This window comes from Eurypyga helias, unplaced genomic scaffold (assembly GCF_000690775.1).
Source record: "Eurypyga helias isolate BGI_N326 unplaced genomic scaffold, ASM69077v1 scaffold48593, whole genome shotgun sequence".
Classification (NCBI taxonomy): domain Eukaryota; kingdom Metazoa; phylum Chordata; class Aves; order Eurypygiformes; family Eurypygidae; genus Eurypyga; species Eurypyga helias.
In genome coordinates this window covers 11,107-30,921 of record NW_010243973.1, presented here as the reverse complement: position 1 = coordinate 30,921, position 19,815 = coordinate 11,107, and the positions used below count along the sequence as shown (strand labels likewise).

Below are 19,815 nucleotides of genomic sequence, written 5' to 3'. Positions count from 1 at the left end.
CAGTGCTTAGTAAGAAGGGAAATGATCTCAGTGCACAGAAAACATGCACTTTCTCAGAGCAATTCAGCTTCTCACATTATGTTAATATGTATGTTCCTACCCCAGCATAAATTGCCTTTTCCAGGCAGGAGCCAGGGTGAGGACATGGCTTCAGAAAGCAGGATGAAACCACTGAAGATAGCTGAAGATTCCCACTTCCAGTCCCCAAATACAGGGACATCACTTCCAGCAATACCATAAAGCCGCACTGCCTTGTTCCCAATACTGTTCTCCTTGATGCAGCCAACAAGCAGCTTGAGTCTGAAGCAGCCTCACTTACTTATATGAAAGGGGCTTTGTTGGTTGCTGCCTTGCAATGGGCCGTGTGACACAGGCCTGCAGCAAATCAGTAAATTCAGAAGCCAGACTAATGTATAAAGAGAGAATTTTCTCTTGAGAAGGCAAGGGTGGGGCAGAGGACATGGTAATGCTGTTCTTCATAAGTGCTGCTTTTCTGCTGCTTCTCAAAACAGCTTTGGAGGAAATTAGCCCTGCCACCCACCCAACATGAAATAGTCACATTAAGGTTTGTCATTCTTTCAAGGGAATTCTACAGCAGCAGGGAGATAACGGAACCCATGGGGGGTTGATGACGGTCTGGGACCCTCTCCTGGAGCCCTGAGGCACAGACTGCAGCACCAACAGTTGTCAGAGGCCAAAGCTTGGTGCAGAGTGGCCCTACTGAGTCACACGTTCCTAGAGGGATGCTGTCCTCTTTCTCCTTCCTCCCTAAGATCTTCAGCTGTACTACCTCTGAGAAATTCTGGAGAGGAGGACTTGGAAATTGAGTGCAGGATCCATACTTTGCTGAAGACCTATGCAGAATGAGGTGTAGGGACATGTTGAGAGAAGGACAACAGCAATGGATGGTGGTTTTCTATTGAGTATAAAGCAGGAGAACTTGCTACAGCCTTTAGCTGTCATCTTAGCAATCAGCAAGGGCATCCTTGTTCCTCATGTGCCTAAAGCTGTTACAAGCACCGAGCACTAAGTCATCATTTGGTACCACCTGCTTTACCTCAAGTAGCAATGAAATAGTGTGGCTAAACACTAACACCCTGAGTGCCCCCCCTCAAGACCTGCTGGTTTAGAGACATTGCCTGACTCAGCTCTACCTGTCAGAGCTTGGTAGACTGTGGTCCATGGAAGTGGGGGAGGTAGAAGACTGCCAGAGGAAAAGCTATGATGCTTCATAATAGCAAAGTAAACAGATGTATGTTGCACAGGGTTGAAGGAAAATGGAAGAGAAACCCATCTCCTCAGTAATAAGCAGCAGACTCAAAGGCCCTCAGTGTTTGGATGTGATTTTCCTACAGACATGTTCTTACAGCTGTGGTTAATGTGTGACTAATCCTCAGTGTGGAGTAACCACACAACCACTCCTTAGAGCTCTGCAAGCACCCATCGCTGCGCTTCAGCAGCAGGAGTTTTGTTTGAAAGTAGAAATGGCAACATCCGAAAAAAAATACTTAAAACCAACAACACATTTGAAGAGGGCTCTAATCATTTGTGCCATGACCAAGAAACTTGCAGCTAGGCTCCAGTTTACATATGTAACAAGAAAGAGAAACCACCTCCCAAGAACAATAAACGGTTCAAAGGCTCCTGTTTTCAGGCAGCTGCTATCAAACATTAACAGCAGTATTTGAGCAGGAAGAGCAGACTCAACCAACATTTTGAAGAGCATATGCAAACTGTCTTTTCCTCCAGTAGTACATTAATAGCGATAATAATAATAAAGCCACCTTTTCAGTCTGCATACAAGGCAGGTAATGTAGCTCCCAAACGACAATATTTTCCCCAGTGCCACCCTGAGAACAATAAGACTTGAACAAGACCTTCTTGACCTATTGCTCTGGGTCATGAAAACTGAACACTCAATTGCTATTTTAAGTTATTCATAAAGTCAGCTTCAGGCCTGGATGTACTGAATGAGAAAGGACTCGATGCCTCCAGCAGCAGGGCTGCTGCGTGTTGCTGCCAGTACAGCCCTACTCACTTCATGTGACAAGTCCCTGAAGGGCTGGCCAACCCTGGTGTCCACTCAGAGCTGGGCTGTGAAGGCCTCTGACCATAGAGGATGGGTGCCAGAAAAGTAGCTTTTCAGATACCCTCCAGGTAGGGATGGACAAGTAATTAGATTGGCCATCCACTCACTCGATTGTGGGTTGTGCTAGATGCAAACTTTATCTCTTTATGCACTCCCCACTTTATTTTGATGGTTTCTAATGTGTGGTTGGGTTTTTTGAGACAATAATGTTATATTTCAGCCTTACTTCCCATTCGTTTGATTTTGTTTTGCGCAGAGAATACTTTAATTTTTAACACTTTTAAGCTTTTCTCAGCTAAGTCTTTGCATGAGGAAATCGGGGTGCATTTGTTAGCATAGCAAAAAAAACCCCTTTGTGATTTGTTTAGGTCACAGACTGGTTGGTCTTGTGCAGCTGCAAATGGCATCCAGCACACCGCCTACTAAGCGGGGCAGCAGCAGGTTTATGAACAGCATGTGCCCGTGCTTAGGGAGTCACAGCAGCCTGGAGCATCTCCCGGAGCAGCAGCCCCTTGCTCCCAGTATCTGCCTTGCAGAAAAGAAAGATATTACCAGCATGATAGCTTGTTAAGAAGATGCATTTCTCAGCTATTGCTGAGTTTCTGCTGGCACTCAAACCCTCTCCTTTCAGAAAGAAATGCAACCTGGTTTACCCCCCTAGGCAAACAGCTAGCCAGGCACCTAATTCAAGCATTCCCAGGCTGTGTGTAGAGGGAGAAATGCACTGATGGCACCAGCAGAAGTTTCTTCCCTGCTGCCCCAGTCCCTTCCCTAACGTCCTCCCACACCTTTATTATTTGCAGCATCTCCTAGCTCTGTGTACAGAAGGAGGGATCTAGTTGGCTCCTGCCTATCACTTCCAGAGATAAGGCAGGTGGGACAGGCTTTCATGGTGTATTTTTGGAGATTTCTCTATTCTTTTGGGTTTGGGGTTTTTTTATGAATACTATTCAGAAATATATTGCATTCTACAGTGGTACAGTTTGGGGACCCTTGGACGAGTGGTGCATCTTAAGCATATAGCTCCCTCCAGGTCGGAATGCCTTGATGGTTGGTTCAGCCAAGTAGGGGTTCATGCTGAAGACCTTTCTATACAAGAGCCACATAGTTTTAGTTAAACTGGAACAGGTTCCACTACTCATCCAAGAGCTGATGTTTATTTTTAAATCTTACCTATTTATTCTTTGCTTTATGCCATTGTGAAGCAGGATTTTCTACTTCTAAAAGCAATTTATATTTTCTGACTTTTTTTAAAATTTAGCGATTACCCTTACTTAGTTCCTATTGTGATTCCTAGTTAGCACGTACATGTGTGTGCATGCACATGCATACACAGAAGCACATCTACACATACACATGCATTTGCACACACAGAGTACGTCGGTCCCAATTATGTTTTGTTATCATCTCAGAGAATGGTCCAGAAGGCTGCCCATCTGCTTTTCCCATGCTAAAGCACACCAGGGGAAGGAGTAAACTAAAGTAAATAAAATATGTGATAAGTAAGAGCAAACCACTGGAATTAGGGTAAGAGGACATTGTCTATACATGGAAGAACAGAGCATTATCAATGCAGCAGCACTGAAACCTGAAGCAGCACATTACTCCAGGTAGCTATGTGTTGCATCATTTTCTCTCTGTCCCCACACTTTCCTCTTGCGTTTGCTGCTTTTATGCTAGCAGGGCTAAATTTTGTTAGAATCCCAGCCCACCTTACCTGCACTTTGCTATAAGCAATGATAAGTGTAGAAACATGACGGTTTAAAGTTTGAATTAGGCTCTTTTTTGGTGCAGCATTTGCAGACAGGTGTAATTTGGAATGTTTAATGATAGGCAGTTTGAGGAAACAGGTTCAGGAAGACCTATTTCACATTTTTTCCTAACAGAAGTAACACTGACTGGACTGATTGATTAGTCTAGTCTCTTGAAAGAGGTGGCTTTCCAGAAACATCCACCTGGAAATGTGGCTCAGCTGATCTCGTCTGTATTAGACAAAGAACTTTCTTCTCAGCTTGTAGTGAAGTAGACTGAAAAACTCCCATCTTAATCTAAAGATTGTTAGAAGGAAACACAAGATAAGAGAGGAAGGTTCTAACTGGTCTCTGTATTCTTTGCATAAGAGTATTGGCTAAAGATGTCCTACAGGCTCAGGAACATTCCATACCATAATCTTCCTGAATATCAAACTTTGTACTGAATCCATTTTGATCCTTTGCCCTCACCATTAATGGACGGATTCTCAAGGTTTTTAATTATGCCAATGTTTACACTGACAGTTTCTTTTTTTTTTTTCTCTTGCTCCCATATTATTCTTCATCCTAAATGGTTCATCTCCATCTTTTGTATTGTGCTGCACCACCACAAGCCTGCAGACAGCAGCTGTAGGACCTGTCATCCCAAGCTGAGCAAACCAAACCCTGTTAGTTTACTGTGGGAAGAGATCCTGTGCTCTCACATCGTTTGAATGTTTTTCCTCTCTTCCTTCCCAGCACAAATTAATCCCAGAGCATGTAGGTGATGTAAGTGAAGGACTCCTTATTCTTTGTGTAATGATACCCAGGATGCTGAAAATTCCCTCTATTTGCTGGAAATGCCTTAGCTACTACATTCTGTATTTAATGATTTTTTCCTTACTTTCAGCTGCATCACACAGATAATTATTCTAAAATTATTCTAAAATTCACCTAGCCCTTTCTTCCTCGCTCTTATTCCCAGATCAGAAGAAATTCCTGTTGTTACCTCCTGCAACACCTGTCCTCTTGAAACTGGGCCTAATTGTCTCTTGTCAGAACATTATTCTACTCTTGATATTACACACTGTTGAGGCTGCCCAGATTTCCAACAGCAAATGTAATTCTGAGTATTCCCTTCCATTTGTAAATATTTAAAGATGTCCCCAAAATTAGGTCTTACTACCTAAGTCCCTGTCTTGCAGAGCCTGCTGCATGTTCCTCAGCCCATTCCTCACCACTTTACAATTGTTCCGCTAATCCCCAACTTCCTCCTTCTTATTCTTCATTTTCTGTGTGGCACTGATAAACTGCTGTACTGAAGTTCAATTAGATTAGATTGCCTTTGAAAAAGCTGCTATCAAAGAGCAAAAGATCTGATTAGTCTGGTACAAGCTACTTTTGGTGACTCTATTTTATATTTCATCAGCATCCCAGCTTTTAATTTTTTTATCCTTTTGTAAGATCCTGCATATGGCCAAATTCATACATTTTCTTCCCTCTTTCCTTAGACACCACACTTCATTTTCCACAGTAAAACTGCTGTCCTCTTATTTGACAACCTTATTAAAAATGTTGTCCATCAGGCTTCCAGTTTCATGAGCTAAACACCACTCCAGAATGCCAAGCAACTATTTGGTTTGAGCCTCTATCTCATCTCCTGCATATTTAAAGGAGGTTTTTTTGAGATTTTTCTCTATCTCAAATGGAGCAAATTGCACCCTGTACCTTGATTCCACTACTCATTTTCATCAATATACATACTAGTCCTCACGAAGACTAAGATAAAGCTCACATGAAATGTCTGAAATAGCTTTTCTTTTCAGTATTCCTGTAGTGTCCCTTTTTTCTTCCTGTTCTCCGTTTCAATTACAAGATTATACAGCCTTTTAGATTTCCTTTATAGGATCTAATGCAACCTGACAAAGTGAGAACTGTGAAAAGACCTCCTCCTCTCAGTTTGCCTTCCTTGACATTGGGTGTATTTACACCCTCCAGCTCATTTTTCCAGAACAAAGAAGGGGTCAGATTTTCTGCCAGCCACATTCTTTGCATCTCCCTTGTGAACAAGACCAAATGTGATAATTGCTCCAGCATGGATGAAATCAGGAAGCACAGTGAGCAGAAACGTGACTCAGGAAAACCCAAGCTAACCCATGCCAGCATAGAGAGGCAGACTATCCCTGCTGTAGGTTATTCTCTCTCAGTACAACAAACTCTATCTGAAGTGAACACTGAGGATCAGACACCATATTTCACTTCCAGGTGAGGGCTGGAGCACCTCTCCTATGATGAAAGGCTAAGAGAGTTGGGCTTGTTCAGCCTGGAGAAGAGAAGGCTCCGGGGAGACCTTATTGCAGCCTTCCAGTACCTGAAGGGGTTACAAGGAAGCTGGGGGGGACTTTTTACAAGGGCCTGTAGTGACAGGACAAGGGGTAATGGGTTTAAATTGAAAGTGGGGAGGTTTAGATTAGATATCAGGAAGAAATTCTTCCCGGAGAGGATGGTGAGGCACTGGAACAGGTTGCTCAGGGAAGCTGTGGATGCCCCATCCCTGGAAGTGTTCAAGGCCAGGCTGGATGAGGCTTTGAGCAACCTGGTCTAGTGGGAGGGGTCCCTGCCCATGGCAGGGGGGGTGGAACTAGATGATCTTTAAGGTCCCTTCCAACCCAAACCCTTCTATGATTCCAAGTGTTTTCACATAGAAATTTCCCACTTTCCTCAGCAATTCTTTTTTTCCTCCATGCCATCTTCACTTCCCACATTATCGCTGACTAGTAAAGTGGAAGCAAATGTCTTGGGAACCCCAAGGAAGAGAATTCATAGCAGGTAAGGCTGCTGTACAAAACAGTCAACTCTAATCTCACACAAAGTCTTTTAGCCAGTTTACGGGACTGGCAGAGTTGGCATGCAATTAGGAAGCATTTTCCAGCTTTGCTCAGCAATAAGTCTTCTGAACTCAATCCTTCAATCCTTTTGCCTGATCTCTGATTACCTTCTGGTTACTGAGATTCCCCCAAACTTTTTCTGATGGGAAACACACAGCCCACATGGTTCCAGTGTAAGCAAGAGGAGATGTAGCAAGAGGGAGCCTTGTGGAAGACCTGGGCAGTCTTAAAAACCACAGCTACTTAATGAAGCATTATATAGAGCAGTGTTCACAGATCAAACACATTCTTGCCAAAATGCCATTTATTGCAGTATACCTTTACATGGCATACAGGTAACCAAATGTTGCATCTTCTGTTAAAACTCCTATTTCATTTGTACCACTTAAATAACACAGAATGTCATGTTTGTTTCACAAACTGTCAGTTTAGACTACCAAAATATACAGTTTTTTTCCTTTCCCCCTAGCAAAGTTGTGAGGTACAACTGAAGTTTACCACTTTATCTTCCTGTGCTTTACAAGAACCTTTTCGTAGATAAACCTATCAAACAACATTTCTACAGTCCTATACAAAGCAAAGAATTACAGCTGAAATTAACACCATCTGGTCATTGCATTAACCTATAAAAATTCATTTGGTAAAAAAAAAAAAAAGAAGACATAATGAACTTTGCAGCTTTAGTTAAAAACAGCCAGCTACACATATGCACCATTTTTCCTTGTGCATGAAGTGTTTGGAATCAAGAAGTGTTAGGGTTTGTTTTTTTTTCTTGGAGAGAAGGCACCAATTTTCGCTGCATAGCAGCTCAGGAGTGTTTTATACTTCATTTAAATTACACAGGTTTTTAAGTTTTAATGTGCAACATTTGTACCAACCATTACAATCTTCTCCAATCGTTCCCTCTGGCTCAACAGTACAAATATTTACATCAGTTGTAAACACTCCTCCACCCAACCCATACCTTCTGCACTGAGTGATGAGGAACTCAACTTGCAAGAAGCAGCTAACCAAAGGCAGAGCACAAGTAAGGCTTGTGCAGAACTCCACTCCACTTCTCGCTCAGTTTGGGATAACCCGGAGAACTCCAGACCCTCAGTGAGGCCTCAGTGCCCTACATCTGACAGCACACTGACCGCCAATAGCTTCAGGCATCCAAACTTTCCTCAGGAGGTGCTTTTTGGCCCTTACTAGTCTGACATCCCTGGAGTTGCTACTCTCCAAAGTGCAGGAACAGCTTCTGGAGAGCCGTTCCAGAGTCGTGAGAGTCAAGCATGCCAACTGTTGTATATATTTAAGGCCATCTACACTTTGCCTTCCTCAGGCTCGTTTCAAATGCTATGCTTCTCTACTCCTTAGCTGCAAGGTCATGATACGCTGCTTTCTACCTTCTGTGGCACAGATGGCAGCCGGCGTTCGGAGACGAGCGCCGTGAGCAGTGCGCAGAGAGGTAGGTGCTACAACACGCCATCACTCTCCTGGTGACTACACAGTAGCACGGGATAAGAGTATTTGCAGTGTGACAGCCCAGCCTAGATTTGGCACCTAAGAAGAGGGAATGTCTGAGATGAGACTGCTTAGAAAAAAAAATAATAATCTATTTCTTACCTAAGCCTAGAAAGAGCAAGAGGGTGGTGGGACAGTCCAACGCTATTCGTAAAGTGAACTCTGCTTCGTTTTGGGGTCTTTGGAGGTTGTTTTGTATTAGTGTAGGCACCAGCTGCTTAGGAACTGGTTCCGAGTATGGGATAACGCTTCCAAAATATGTTATTTTACACCACGTGACAGTGATTTCCTTCCCCTGCCCCTCACGCCTCCTTTCACTAGAAATCATTTTTAGCTTGATGTTTCATAGCATTAAGTGTTCCAAATACGGCAGTTGGAAAGAGCTAGAGGATTGCAGCGCACCAAACGTCTGCCCAGCGCATGCATTTGTTACACCTGAAACACACCGATGAGTTAAATAGGAGAGATCTCTGTCATACAGAATTCGAGCACTGATAACTGTTTATTCTTTTTAGCCCTTTCCCTAAATATCAAGAGGTTTATACATGCAGTGCTCCCTTGTCTTCTCCCCACCGCCTGCCCCAGCAGTCTTTAGATAAACCAAAGTGAGCTTAGGAACTTGCAGTCCCACTTCTGTTTAAAAATAAAAAAATAAAGTTGTGCAAGAAAGCAGGGAATGGTCAGTGAATCCAGATCTACTTTGTAGTTATCAAATTTCCAATGGCAAAGTGGTAAGGGCGAATAACCCAATGGTCATATGGCTTAAGTTTAATGCAAAGCACACTAGGAGGTCCACGTGCAGGGAGAGAAGAGTCCAAGAAAGATGGAATAAGAAGTGTCCTGAAGATCAGTGTTTATGCATAGAATTCTTCTTGTTTGTGTGGTTTTTGGTATCCTCCGTTAGACTGTTTTGGTTCGTCCAGTGAATAGCTGCCTTCGTCTTTTTTCTTCATTCTGTACAGCATAAATGCAACTAGAAACACTGCAAACACCAAGCCTACTAGTCCTCCAGCAATAACACCTAGAAGGGGGAAAAAAGAGACACAAGTTACTCTAGATGCCAGAACAGATAATGCTACTATGATTGGAAGTTCCAGATTGATCCTTGCTGCGAGGTCCCTGGCTTCCAGAAATGAATTTTTCCTTCTGTCCCCTCCCAAGGCAGTCATCCTGCCGTTACCGAGAGCCTGCTCATCCCCGGGAGGTACACCTAGAGGAAGCACCTCCCAGCAGGCCACGCTGCGAGGTGCACAAGGCTACGTTGCTCAACTCTAGTAGCTTGACCCAGGCAGCATTAGAGAAGTTTTACTGCAGTTTTTGAGACGAGTGAAGGAATAGGTTTAAACATAACATTCCGATAACGAGCAGTGCTTCTCTGCTCTTAGCAGATTAATATTGGCCCTGTTGGGGTTGTGACAACACACAATCATGAACCACCACCATCATTTCAGAGGCCTAACACACAAGTTTGGCTCTCAGGCTCAGAGACAGGCTTGCAGAACTGCAGCTTCTGCTGCCCAGGAGACTCCTGTGAGTGTCTGCTTTTAACAACTAGAAATCCAGAATATCAGGTACCTCCAAGAACTTCTTTTCTGTCCATAATTCCCGAGGCTCCCGCTGCTTTGGCATTCCTCCCAGAGTCAGCCGGTACTTCTGAGCTCTGGGTGGGGGCCAAATCATCATCTTTAGTCAAGATGAAGTCTCCCTGTTGGGACATACAAAGCAGGTTATTCACGTTTCTCCTCACGTCTGTTACTGGAGATTTTCCACAGCTTTGTTTTTTTTTCTCATCTAAAACCCCCCGTAATATATTAAATCAATCATTGTTTTTGACAAATTACCACCCTTTCCTGAAAGAACAGCTTACTACATATTCCTAAAGCCATCTCCCTGGAAAGGGTGCCAAAGCTATTAGTCCTCACCGGGTCTCCAGAGCCATCTTCAGAAGCTTCCTCAGGTGTAGGAACAACGTCCTTCGGAGCCGTCGTCGTGGGGGTGGCAGTGACGTCCCCCTCATGGTGGATGGTAGAGTGGGGCTCAGGCACGTCTTTGGTGTCTGGCACGTCAGAGCTAGGGATCTGAGGTTCAAGCTCACGGACTGTGCCTGAGGCTTCTGAGGGAGTTACATGAACCACCGAAGGAAAGTGAGTAGTGGGGCTTCTCACTGTTGTGGTAACCACATCATTTGTGGGTTTGTCATCAGGTGAACCCAGGACGGCTACTTCACCCTTCACAGCTACAACTGGATCCTCTGTCACTACACTGCTAGTTGCAGAAGGAGATATTACTTCCTTTTCAGTTCGGCTCTCAATCCCAGGAAATGGCTGTTCATGGAAATTCACTGGTGTTGCCAGTAATGACGAATTAGTCAGTTCTCCTGGGATTCTCAAGATGCGAGACTGGTCAGTCAGGGGACCTGCAAAACAAAGCAAAAAAAAAAAAAAATTATCCTTGACCAATTTAGAGACCTATTAATGGTATCGTATCCTGGGCTGTATCAGGAGAAGTGTGGCCAGCAGGTTGAGGGGGGTGATTCTCCCCCTCTACTCTCCTCTTGTGAGACCCCACCTGGAGTGCTGCATCCAACTGTGGAGCCCTCAACATCAGAAGGGTATAGACCGGTTGGAGCGAGTCCAGAGGAGGCCACGAAGATGCTCAGAGGGCTGGAGCCCCTCTGCTATGATGAAAGGCTGAGAGAGTTGGGCTTGTTCAGCCTGGAGAAGAGAAGGCTCCGGGGAGACCTTATGGCAGCCTTCGAGTGCCTGAAGAGGCTACAAGGAAGCTGGGGGGGACTTTTTACAAGGGCCTGTAGTGACAGGACAAGGGGTAATGGGTTTAAATTGAAAGGGGGGCGGTTTAGATTAGATATCAGAAAGAAACTCTTCCCGGAGAGGGTGGTGAAGCACTGGAATAGGTTGCCCAGAGATGTGGTGGATACCCCATCCCTGGAAGTGTTCAAGGCCAGGCTGGATGAGGCTTTGAGCAACCTGGGCTAGTGGAAGGGGTCCCTGCCCATGGCAGGGGGTTGGAACTAGATGATCTTTAAGGTCCCTTCCAACCCAAACCATTCTGTGATTCTATTAGTATTGTTAGGACACTGGTCTGAGAAGGGTGCCTAACCTCCAACCTGCATAGCCCATTTTCATAGTAACAGCAGTTCAGTTCGCATTTCCTTATCCTTTTCAGTGGAATAAGGAAGGGACAGACTGATGCGCTATTCAGCAACACTTCATTAGTCATCCGCTTCTCCCCAAGGCACAAGTGTTAGTCTGTTTGCGGACAGGTTGACATGGGCAACGTCTGCTTTCAGTACACTGGTTGCTCAGGATGCTTATCTGACTCTTCCCATACATACTTATTTGATTCAGAGCAGTCACCCATATACTCAACACTTCTAGTCACTGGCACATTTGGCACTGATTTCAGGATCTTACTCCTGCAGAATTTAACACACAAGCATGTGACTGGAAGGAAGCAGAAGGATACCATCCTTTAACATTCAATAGCTTGCTCTTTCCTCTGTAGCATCTCCTCAACTTCAGTGCTGAACACCAAAAAGGACTCTCTTGTGCAGTTTAGTAATCATTCCAACAGACTTTCTCCCCACCCTAAAACCCCTTTATACCACTTTTAAAAGATTATGGCCCATGGGGTCTTGCACATCTGATAACGGATAAAATTTGCACTTAATGTAGGTTAACAGGTTGGTGTTTACACATCCTCAAATGGTACCTCCTACCAGCTCATAAGAGAGGACAAAGGCCCTTCTTACAATCTCTCTTCCCCAAAAGTAAAGAATCACTCCTGTTTCATTACATTCTTCACCCATTATCTCAGATTAGCAGTGACATGGAGTGTACCCACATTTGCTCCCTTTCAAGTCTCCAACAACTCATATTCTGCTAATTGTTAGTATCTGAAGCAATACAAGATGAATAGATTAGGGTCTTTCTCTGTTCCCAGCTCTCATATTCTGGGGCAGAGGGTGCGGGAAGTGTGTGTGAATCCTCCCTCCCCCCTTTTCAGCTTGGATGCTCATCAGGATCCTGATTGCCACATTCTGGAAGGATCAAGCACCAGCAGTAAAAGTGCTAATAACTCACCTGCACCTGAACCTGAGAATGCATCGTCGTCATCACCGGATGAATCAAGATCTTCAGGAGGAAGGTTCAAATTTGTAGTTTGCTTTAAAGAGAAGGAGAAAAGGTGTGTTAGTGATGAGATTGCTTAAAGTTATCACACTGCTTGTGCAAAGTCCTCTAAGGCCTCCTGAAGGGAACACAAACTTTCTTTGTTCACACTGCATTTTCTCATCTCTCTTAATTCCACCCCCCCTCCCCAAAAGAGTAGTTCTGCTTAGCCTATTCGGCGTTAGAAAGGTCGGTCTTGCTGTCACCCTTCTCTGCGCTGCTTCCAGGCTGTACTTGCCTGGAAAGCAGAAGCAAGGAATCTGTTCAGAGCTGCAGCCTGGTAGCAGCTGAGGTTCGGGTCCTTACAAGACACAACCATTCTGCTTCGGGTTCTGACTGCCCATGTCTTCGCTATCTACCAACCACAGTGAATTGCGGCACTACTTCTGAGGAGCAGGAAGGAAGGGGAGACAGTAGCTTGGCTTCTCTGCCTTTCTGAGCCCTCCCAGCATTGTTCACATCCCCGAAACTACAGCATCTAACTGGAAGTAGAATGAGATCCCCTGTTTATAGGTATGGGCTCTCAGACTAGGTCCTGAGATAGAAGCCAGACGTCCACGTAGGAGAATATAGCCCTGAGCTTTCTCCACTTACGCTTCAAGGAGTACACTGACGGGCACAGAAGTTCAGCTGCTGAAACAAGAGGCCAAACCCCTGTTCTGCTGTGCCTGTCTATCAGAGCGCACAGCCTTCAGAGCTGTTCAGGATACCCAGAGAAGACAACACTAAACACAGCAGCGTGATTACTTCATGAATCTTGTTGGCCTCTGCTGGACACACTTCCTGTTCCTATCGGTACAGCATACTTGACTCTCAGCTCACGACCAGCCCCAGGTTTATTTCTGCGGGGCTAACAGTCATTCTCCCCTCTCAGATTGTAAATCGAAGACCTATAAGTCACTTCTAAATTTCATCTTTCTCCATTCAACTACATTTCCCCTTTTCCAGAATTTTGACTTCTATCCCATCCTCAAGGTGCCCTCGTCATCCCTTTCCAGCACTGCCCCACCTGCAAGTTTAGGAGACAGTGCATAGCATCTTCCAAACTGATCATGATTACGGGTTTAAATTGAAAGTGGGGAGGTTTAGATTAGATATCAGGAAGAAGTTCTTCCCAGAGAGGATGGTGAGGCCCTGGAACGTGTTGCCCAGAGAAGCTGTGGATGCCCCATCCCTGGAAGTGTTCAAGGCCAGGCTGGATGAGGCTTTGAGCAACCTGGTCTAGTGGAAGGTGTCCCTGCCCATGGCAGGGGGGGTGGAACTAGATGATCTTTAAGGGCCCTTCCAACCCAAAACAACCTGTGATTCTATGATTCTATGTTTTATCAGGAGTGTGAAATCTTATTTTATTCTGTAAAAAGAGCAACACACAGTCTTGTCAGCTTTGCAACCAGGCCCACTGTATTTATCTAGCTTGCATTAAACACAGCATCACTTCAAAAAGATTACAATACTCTCTTTCATCCTAGAGAGAAGTTAGGCAGCACTAGTGTGATCTGTCAAAGCAACTGAGTTCTCTCATTGTCACTTTATTACCTACATGGCTGTATTTATTGGCCCTACCTCCTTTTCATACTTTTAAGATACCAGGTTCATCCAGTTTTCTTTTCATTATCCATTCCCCACATTTCCATAGAACAACTACTTTCCAAGGTGGTTCATTAGCCCATTAGATTTGATCACTAAAGACAAACTATCACGCAAGCTGCCACCAACCTGATCAGGCCCAAGATCTTACCCCTTCTGGGCGATCACTGTAGTTAGATGATTTTAGATAACAAGAAAGTAAGAACAAAAAAAAAAAAAATCATATAAACACATTAAACCTTTTAACACTTTCCTTCTCTACTGGGGAAAAAAGAAAAAAAGCAAACAAACAACAAAAACCCTCAAAACACAACAACAAAACAAACCACTTTTCCTCAAGCATATTTCTAGAGTCATTTCCAGGAAGAATTTGCCCCTCAGTCTGTTGCATGTCATGAGGTAATTTGGATTTTTAGATTTGTCCCTGCTTGTTGCACTGTGCTTTGCACTCATCCATGGAAAGCAGGGCACTCATCCATGGAAAGCAGGGCAGATAAGTACTTCCCGTATGTTTTCCTTCTTGTGTCGAAGGTCAGTGACTCACACAAGCTGATCTCGCCACACTTCAAATACTACTGAGCACGAACTGTTGGTGCATAAATAATACAAAAAGAACTGCCAGGCTTCCCAAACTCTGCTCCCTTGCATGCCCTTTCCAGGACGTTCAATCCAGAAACTGCAGCATTTTGGTTGATGGGGAGGTTGGGGACCATTTTTCTCCTTTCTTACGCTAACAGTGGCAAGCACAATCCTTTGATCACCCACTCAGCTTGGTTTTGAGTGCAAAAGGGGGGTGCATTCTCCTCCCACAGGGAAGAAGCAATCTCTCCAGCTTTTTACTGAAGAAAGGGACTTTGAATCCAATACAGATTGAGGATTAAGACGTGCTTTCCACGGCTTTATATGAGAACTTACTGAAGTTGCACTAAATTTGTCCTTCTACATCGTTGTCCCAAAAGGTCTTTTCCCAGGCTGTTCCTCTGGGAGTTGTGGCATCTCTCTTTAACAAGGTAGTTCGAGGCCTGAGACCTGAGAGGGCCTTTCTTTGCCCCTAGTACTCAAGGGACGGGATTGTGCACACACGGATACTGGTCAGAACATCCAGAGTGTTGTAACTTCACAACATTGTCCAACTCCAGGACACACACGCATTAAGGAACGTTTGCCTAATTTACGCGTACGGTTGTATAAAGGCTACTGTTCTTGCTCCACAGACTACAGTAGGCATGAAAGGCAATGACCTTTCCTTACGGCACCACAAAATCCAAGCGCTGCAGAAAGGTCGCGCTTCTATAACGGTGTGCCGCTGAAGGATTTCAGACACAGCAAGGTTAACATAAAACACTGACTCAGGACAGCATCGGAAGGGATTGAACTAATTTGGGTCTGCATTAGGAAGACGGGGCGTGCTGTTCAGGAGAACAAACACCTCATGGTCAAGGCTTTTCCATGACCTTTTATTGTAGCCAAGTTACGCCAATGAGAAAGGTTTTGATTAGTCAAGAGGATTAGGGGCACAGAACACAGATGGAATCACAGGTTATGATGTCAAACTGAAAAGCTGAAAATCATTCCCAGCTTAAAGTAGGTTTGCTCTACCAACAACTTGGCATTACTTTAGCTCAAAGTTTTATTTACATATAATCAGGTAACGTGGACATGCAGTTAAAAAATACTTCCATCATCATCCAGTTTATTTTTCAGTCCACCGAGACTGTTTGTGAACCATTCACATTGTAATTGATGCCAGAAGAGGCTGGATGAACACACTGAGTTCAGTCGGTGGATCCTTTGAAGGATGGTATTTCGTGTATTCCAGTTAAACTTTCAATTCTTAAAAACCCACCATGCTGTAGGTGCAGTATACCATTTCATAAGTTCATTTTTTTTTTTTAGGTTCCTCTTTAGCATCTCGGACAACTGATTAGAAACACTTGCAGAGCCCTTTTGGTGTCACTGGATTCGGTCGCATGGGAGGGGTGAAGTTTTTAACAGCATTTTTGATATGCATTAACCAGTTCCCATTAACCAGTGGAAGTTCTTCCACTTCCCCAAATATCAATGCAGCCTGTTAGGGGAAACCCTGGGGACACTGTCAGAGTCTGCTCTTGCTGAGCACTGTATTGTTGCAGAACAATAGCTATTCAGCTCTGCTGGGACAAACAGAAAGCTGCTTAGTGGCATCTTCAATTTAATCAAGAACGGGCCAGGCTTTCACAACTCATTAGCAATATTATTGGTTCCAGAAGTCTGACATACTCCAGATTTTTTTTTTTTTTTAAAGCATCGTTTCTAACTATTCTTCAGCCTTCATCCTGGTCACAGTCTCACTACACGAATCTTTCTGTGCTTATGCCATCAGCTGCCACAGAGTTTCCTCCTGCTAGAACACAGACATGAAGTACTCTCTCATGACAAAGGGGAGAGCTGTAGTTTATTAGTTGATCTCACCTTGCCCAAACTGGGAACCACATTTCTTTAATTTGGAGCCATAGTCTATGTAAAAGAAAGCGGCTTTTTTCAAATTTTCTCTTTGAGGTAAGCAAAAACCCTGGCTTTGCCACAAGCTTCTACAAGCCCTAAACTAGATTAAGGATGATTTGTATCCCACTTTTACTAATCCTAGTTAGTGATCAGCCTATTACAGCACTGTCAAAAACACTTGAAATCCTCTACTATCTGAATAATGCTGTTAAATTTGCATATTTGTTTCTCCTAATAAATTCTTCTTATTCGGCTGAAAAGGAATGAGCTGTAGCAAACTCTCCCACTTCAAACACCTTCCTGAGCATCCTACAAGATTATTCCAACTTTACGGGAAGCAAAACCAATGGCTTGCTCTTGTTTAAAGAGACACATAGACCAGAGGCTATCAGGTTTGCCTACTAAATATGACACCAGAGCATCTAGAAAACAACTTTCATGGGGATTTGAACAGCTCTAAAATAAATTCAAAACAGAAAGGTTTGTCTTTCATCTTTTTCTATATATTGAAGAGCAGAGCTAGTTCTTCTAACAGAAATGCTATCTAAGGCATTTATGCAGCCTGAAGAGCTCCTAACCTCAAAATATTGGTATTATTGTGTGGGAAGATAAAACAACCTGCTGAAAGAAATGTTAGATTTGCTAAACATTGGTATTCTGCATTTAACAGCCCACACATGATTAACTCCAGTCCCAGATGTCCATGATCTTCAGACAGCTTAAATGGTTAAGGGGGGAAAAAAAAAAACCCACCACCCAAAATGCCAGCATCCTCACCTACCCCCTCCTTCTGCAGCCATGCAGACTGCTGGCATTACGGGGACCACGCACACCTTCAGTTTTAACAGTCAGCTACGGACTCCGGGGTAGCTGAACCAGAACTGACGCCTTTAAATGGCAAGTCAGAAGGGAAGCTTGCGTGCAAGCCTGCTACATCACAGATCGGTAGCCACATGGCCCCTTCTCACCTAATGGCTTTTCCAGTTATTTCTCCTGTTACTCCACAGCTCAGGATAATAACCAGTGCTGCTTGGTGACTCCGTAGCTTAATGAAGTTGTTGTCTTCCTGCAACAGCCACAGATACAGACTAACACCACAGGCCAAAGAGCAGAAAGACAGCTAGAAACCCTCCCACAACCAGCACATCATAGACTGGCGAGTCTGGATTCAAGAAGTACTTTTGCTCTTGGCTAGTCTTCCCATCAAGACTGTTCCAAGCATTACCACTACCTGCCCTCCTGATTACAGAGGGTGTTGCTCCCGCTGTCCCTGGATGAGTTTTTGCTGCGTACCAACAGCTTTCAGCATCCCCACCCTTCCCCCCATCAGTTTTCGGCATTGGCATTGGCTGGGTAGTGGCTCAGGGGGTGCTCCACGGGCAGCGGTCAGGCAGCTCCCAAGGGGAAAGCGAAGGCTGCTCACTTGCTCAGCAAGGCAAGCACCATTTCAGCAGCAAGAGGTAAGTATGCCACTTAATCTGGCTGCTTCCCTGTCGGGTCATTGTTAGTATAAAGAAATCTGGGAAATCTTGGTTAGTCGAGTTCTAACTGGCCTCCTCTTCCTTTTGGGCTGGTGACTCCAGGACTACCTTGGAGGGAGAGGTCCTGGCTGCAACATGCTTTTGTGTGAAGCGTGAGCCGCCTGACCATCACATAGTAGCTACCTCTTGGCACTTGGACACCTGAGGCAGCGAAACACCTTCCAATGCCTACTGAAAATAAGGCCAGAGCTTTCAGGACCTATTCCCCTATGGGCTGAACAGACCAGATGGTAAACCGCTCGCTTTCCGTTCAGCTTTGATCCTCCTTTTCCGTCAAGTTTCGTGGCCACAGCTGCAGTAGCATACTCTGATCTTCGCACAAGGCGCGAAGGCCAAGGGGGAAGAGCATCCAGCTACTCCATAGGCACAGCAGCTACAATCCCAATGCTTCTAGAGGCTCACCTGACAAGTACCACTTATTGATTATTACTGCCCAATCAGCATTCCATGTTCTCCTTACAGTGACAGGGCAACTTTTTTAATGAAGCAGGGCCAAAACACAGCAATGGCCATGCCAAGAGCAAATACGAACCAGCCTGTCACTGTTAGGCTGGGTTTCACATTTTGCAGTGGGGCCCTTCAAACTACCACCTCCCACAAGAGCATGTCACTGCATAGCTCCTGGACCACCCCCTGCACAGCAGTTCCTGCAGTCTCATGGTGAACCAGATCAGGGAACTAGTCTGGTTTAAATAATGAAGAAAAAAAAAATTAAAAAAAAATACAAAGAGAGGAGAAATCAGCATGCAAAGAATTTTCCAGCAGGACTAGTTCCTCAATCCTGCCCATGAATGCACGAGTGTTTGTATTGGCACAAGGAAGAGTGTGGCAGCCAGGGCTGCTTAATTCATAGAGAATCACGGCCTGAGTTCCTGTGATGCTGACACATTCACCCACCCTGCGGCAGAGGGGCAGGAAAATGCCCCGCCACCCCCGTGCAGCAGCGAAATGCACATCGCCACCCCCTGACTGCGGGCAACACGCAAAGCAGAGGCTGACTCCATGGGCCGTGCAGGTTTATACAACAAGGAGCAAGAAGAGGGCTTGGGAGAGTTCCCATCTGCAGAGAGTTTGTTCGGGATGGCAGCCCAGAAAGCCAACCATAAAGAGGGGAGGTTTAGATTAGATATCAGGAAGAATTTCTTCCCAGAGAGGGTGGTGAGGCACTGGGACAGGTTGCCCAGGGAAGCTGTGGATGCCCCATCCCTGAAAGTGTTCAAGGCCAGGCTGGATGAGGCTTTGAGCAACCTGGTCTAGTGGAAGGTGTCCCTGCCCATGGCAGGGGGGTTGGAACTAGATGGTCTTTAAGGTCCCTTCCAACCCAAACCATGCTATGATAAGGTCTGCTCTTAAGACTGACAACAGTGCTTTTAAGTCCTCCCTGATCTTCTGAACACAGTAGCAAAGGATAGATAGATGCCTTATTCAGAAAAGCAGTAGTACTGCTCTTGTCCTGAGTCACCTGAACTTCACAGGAGGTGCGATTGCAGATTAGTCTGGACAAGGAGTGTATTGCATGTCCTTACTCAGAGAGCTGAGCAAAGCCAAGGGTAGTGGGACTCCAACAGGGTTACGGACACCACAGCCCAGGAAGCCTGTTGCCACGCAATAAGCACAGCACCAGCAAAAACACATCACGCGTGTGCGCTGCTAGGAGCGCAGAGATCACCACCTCCGCTCTGACGCGGAGGAGCTGTGCTGCCTCCCGGTTCCCTCTCAGACAGCTCCACTGGAAAGCTGGTCAGTCCTTCAGCAAGCAGTCAACCAGGAGCAACTTAGAGTCTGTGCTCCTGCTTCTTC

The 19,815-nt window shown here is 45.0% G+C and overlaps 1 protein-coding gene across 1 annotated transcript; it reads right to left on the bottom strand.

Annotated features, from left to right (window-relative positions):
- Positions 1–8,529: 8,529 nt before the first annotated feature.
- SDC1 (syndecan 1) lies at positions 8,530–12,439 on the bottom strand (the record flags this gene model as incomplete). The annotated part of the gene is made up of 4 exons (XM_010149594.1): positions 8,530–9,234; positions 9,789–9,918; positions 10,136–10,629; positions 12,317–12,439. Coding segments are annotated over 4 exons (914 nt in total), but the record flags the coding sequence as incomplete, so codon positions are not given.
- Positions 12,440–19,815: the final 7,376 nt, after the last annotated feature.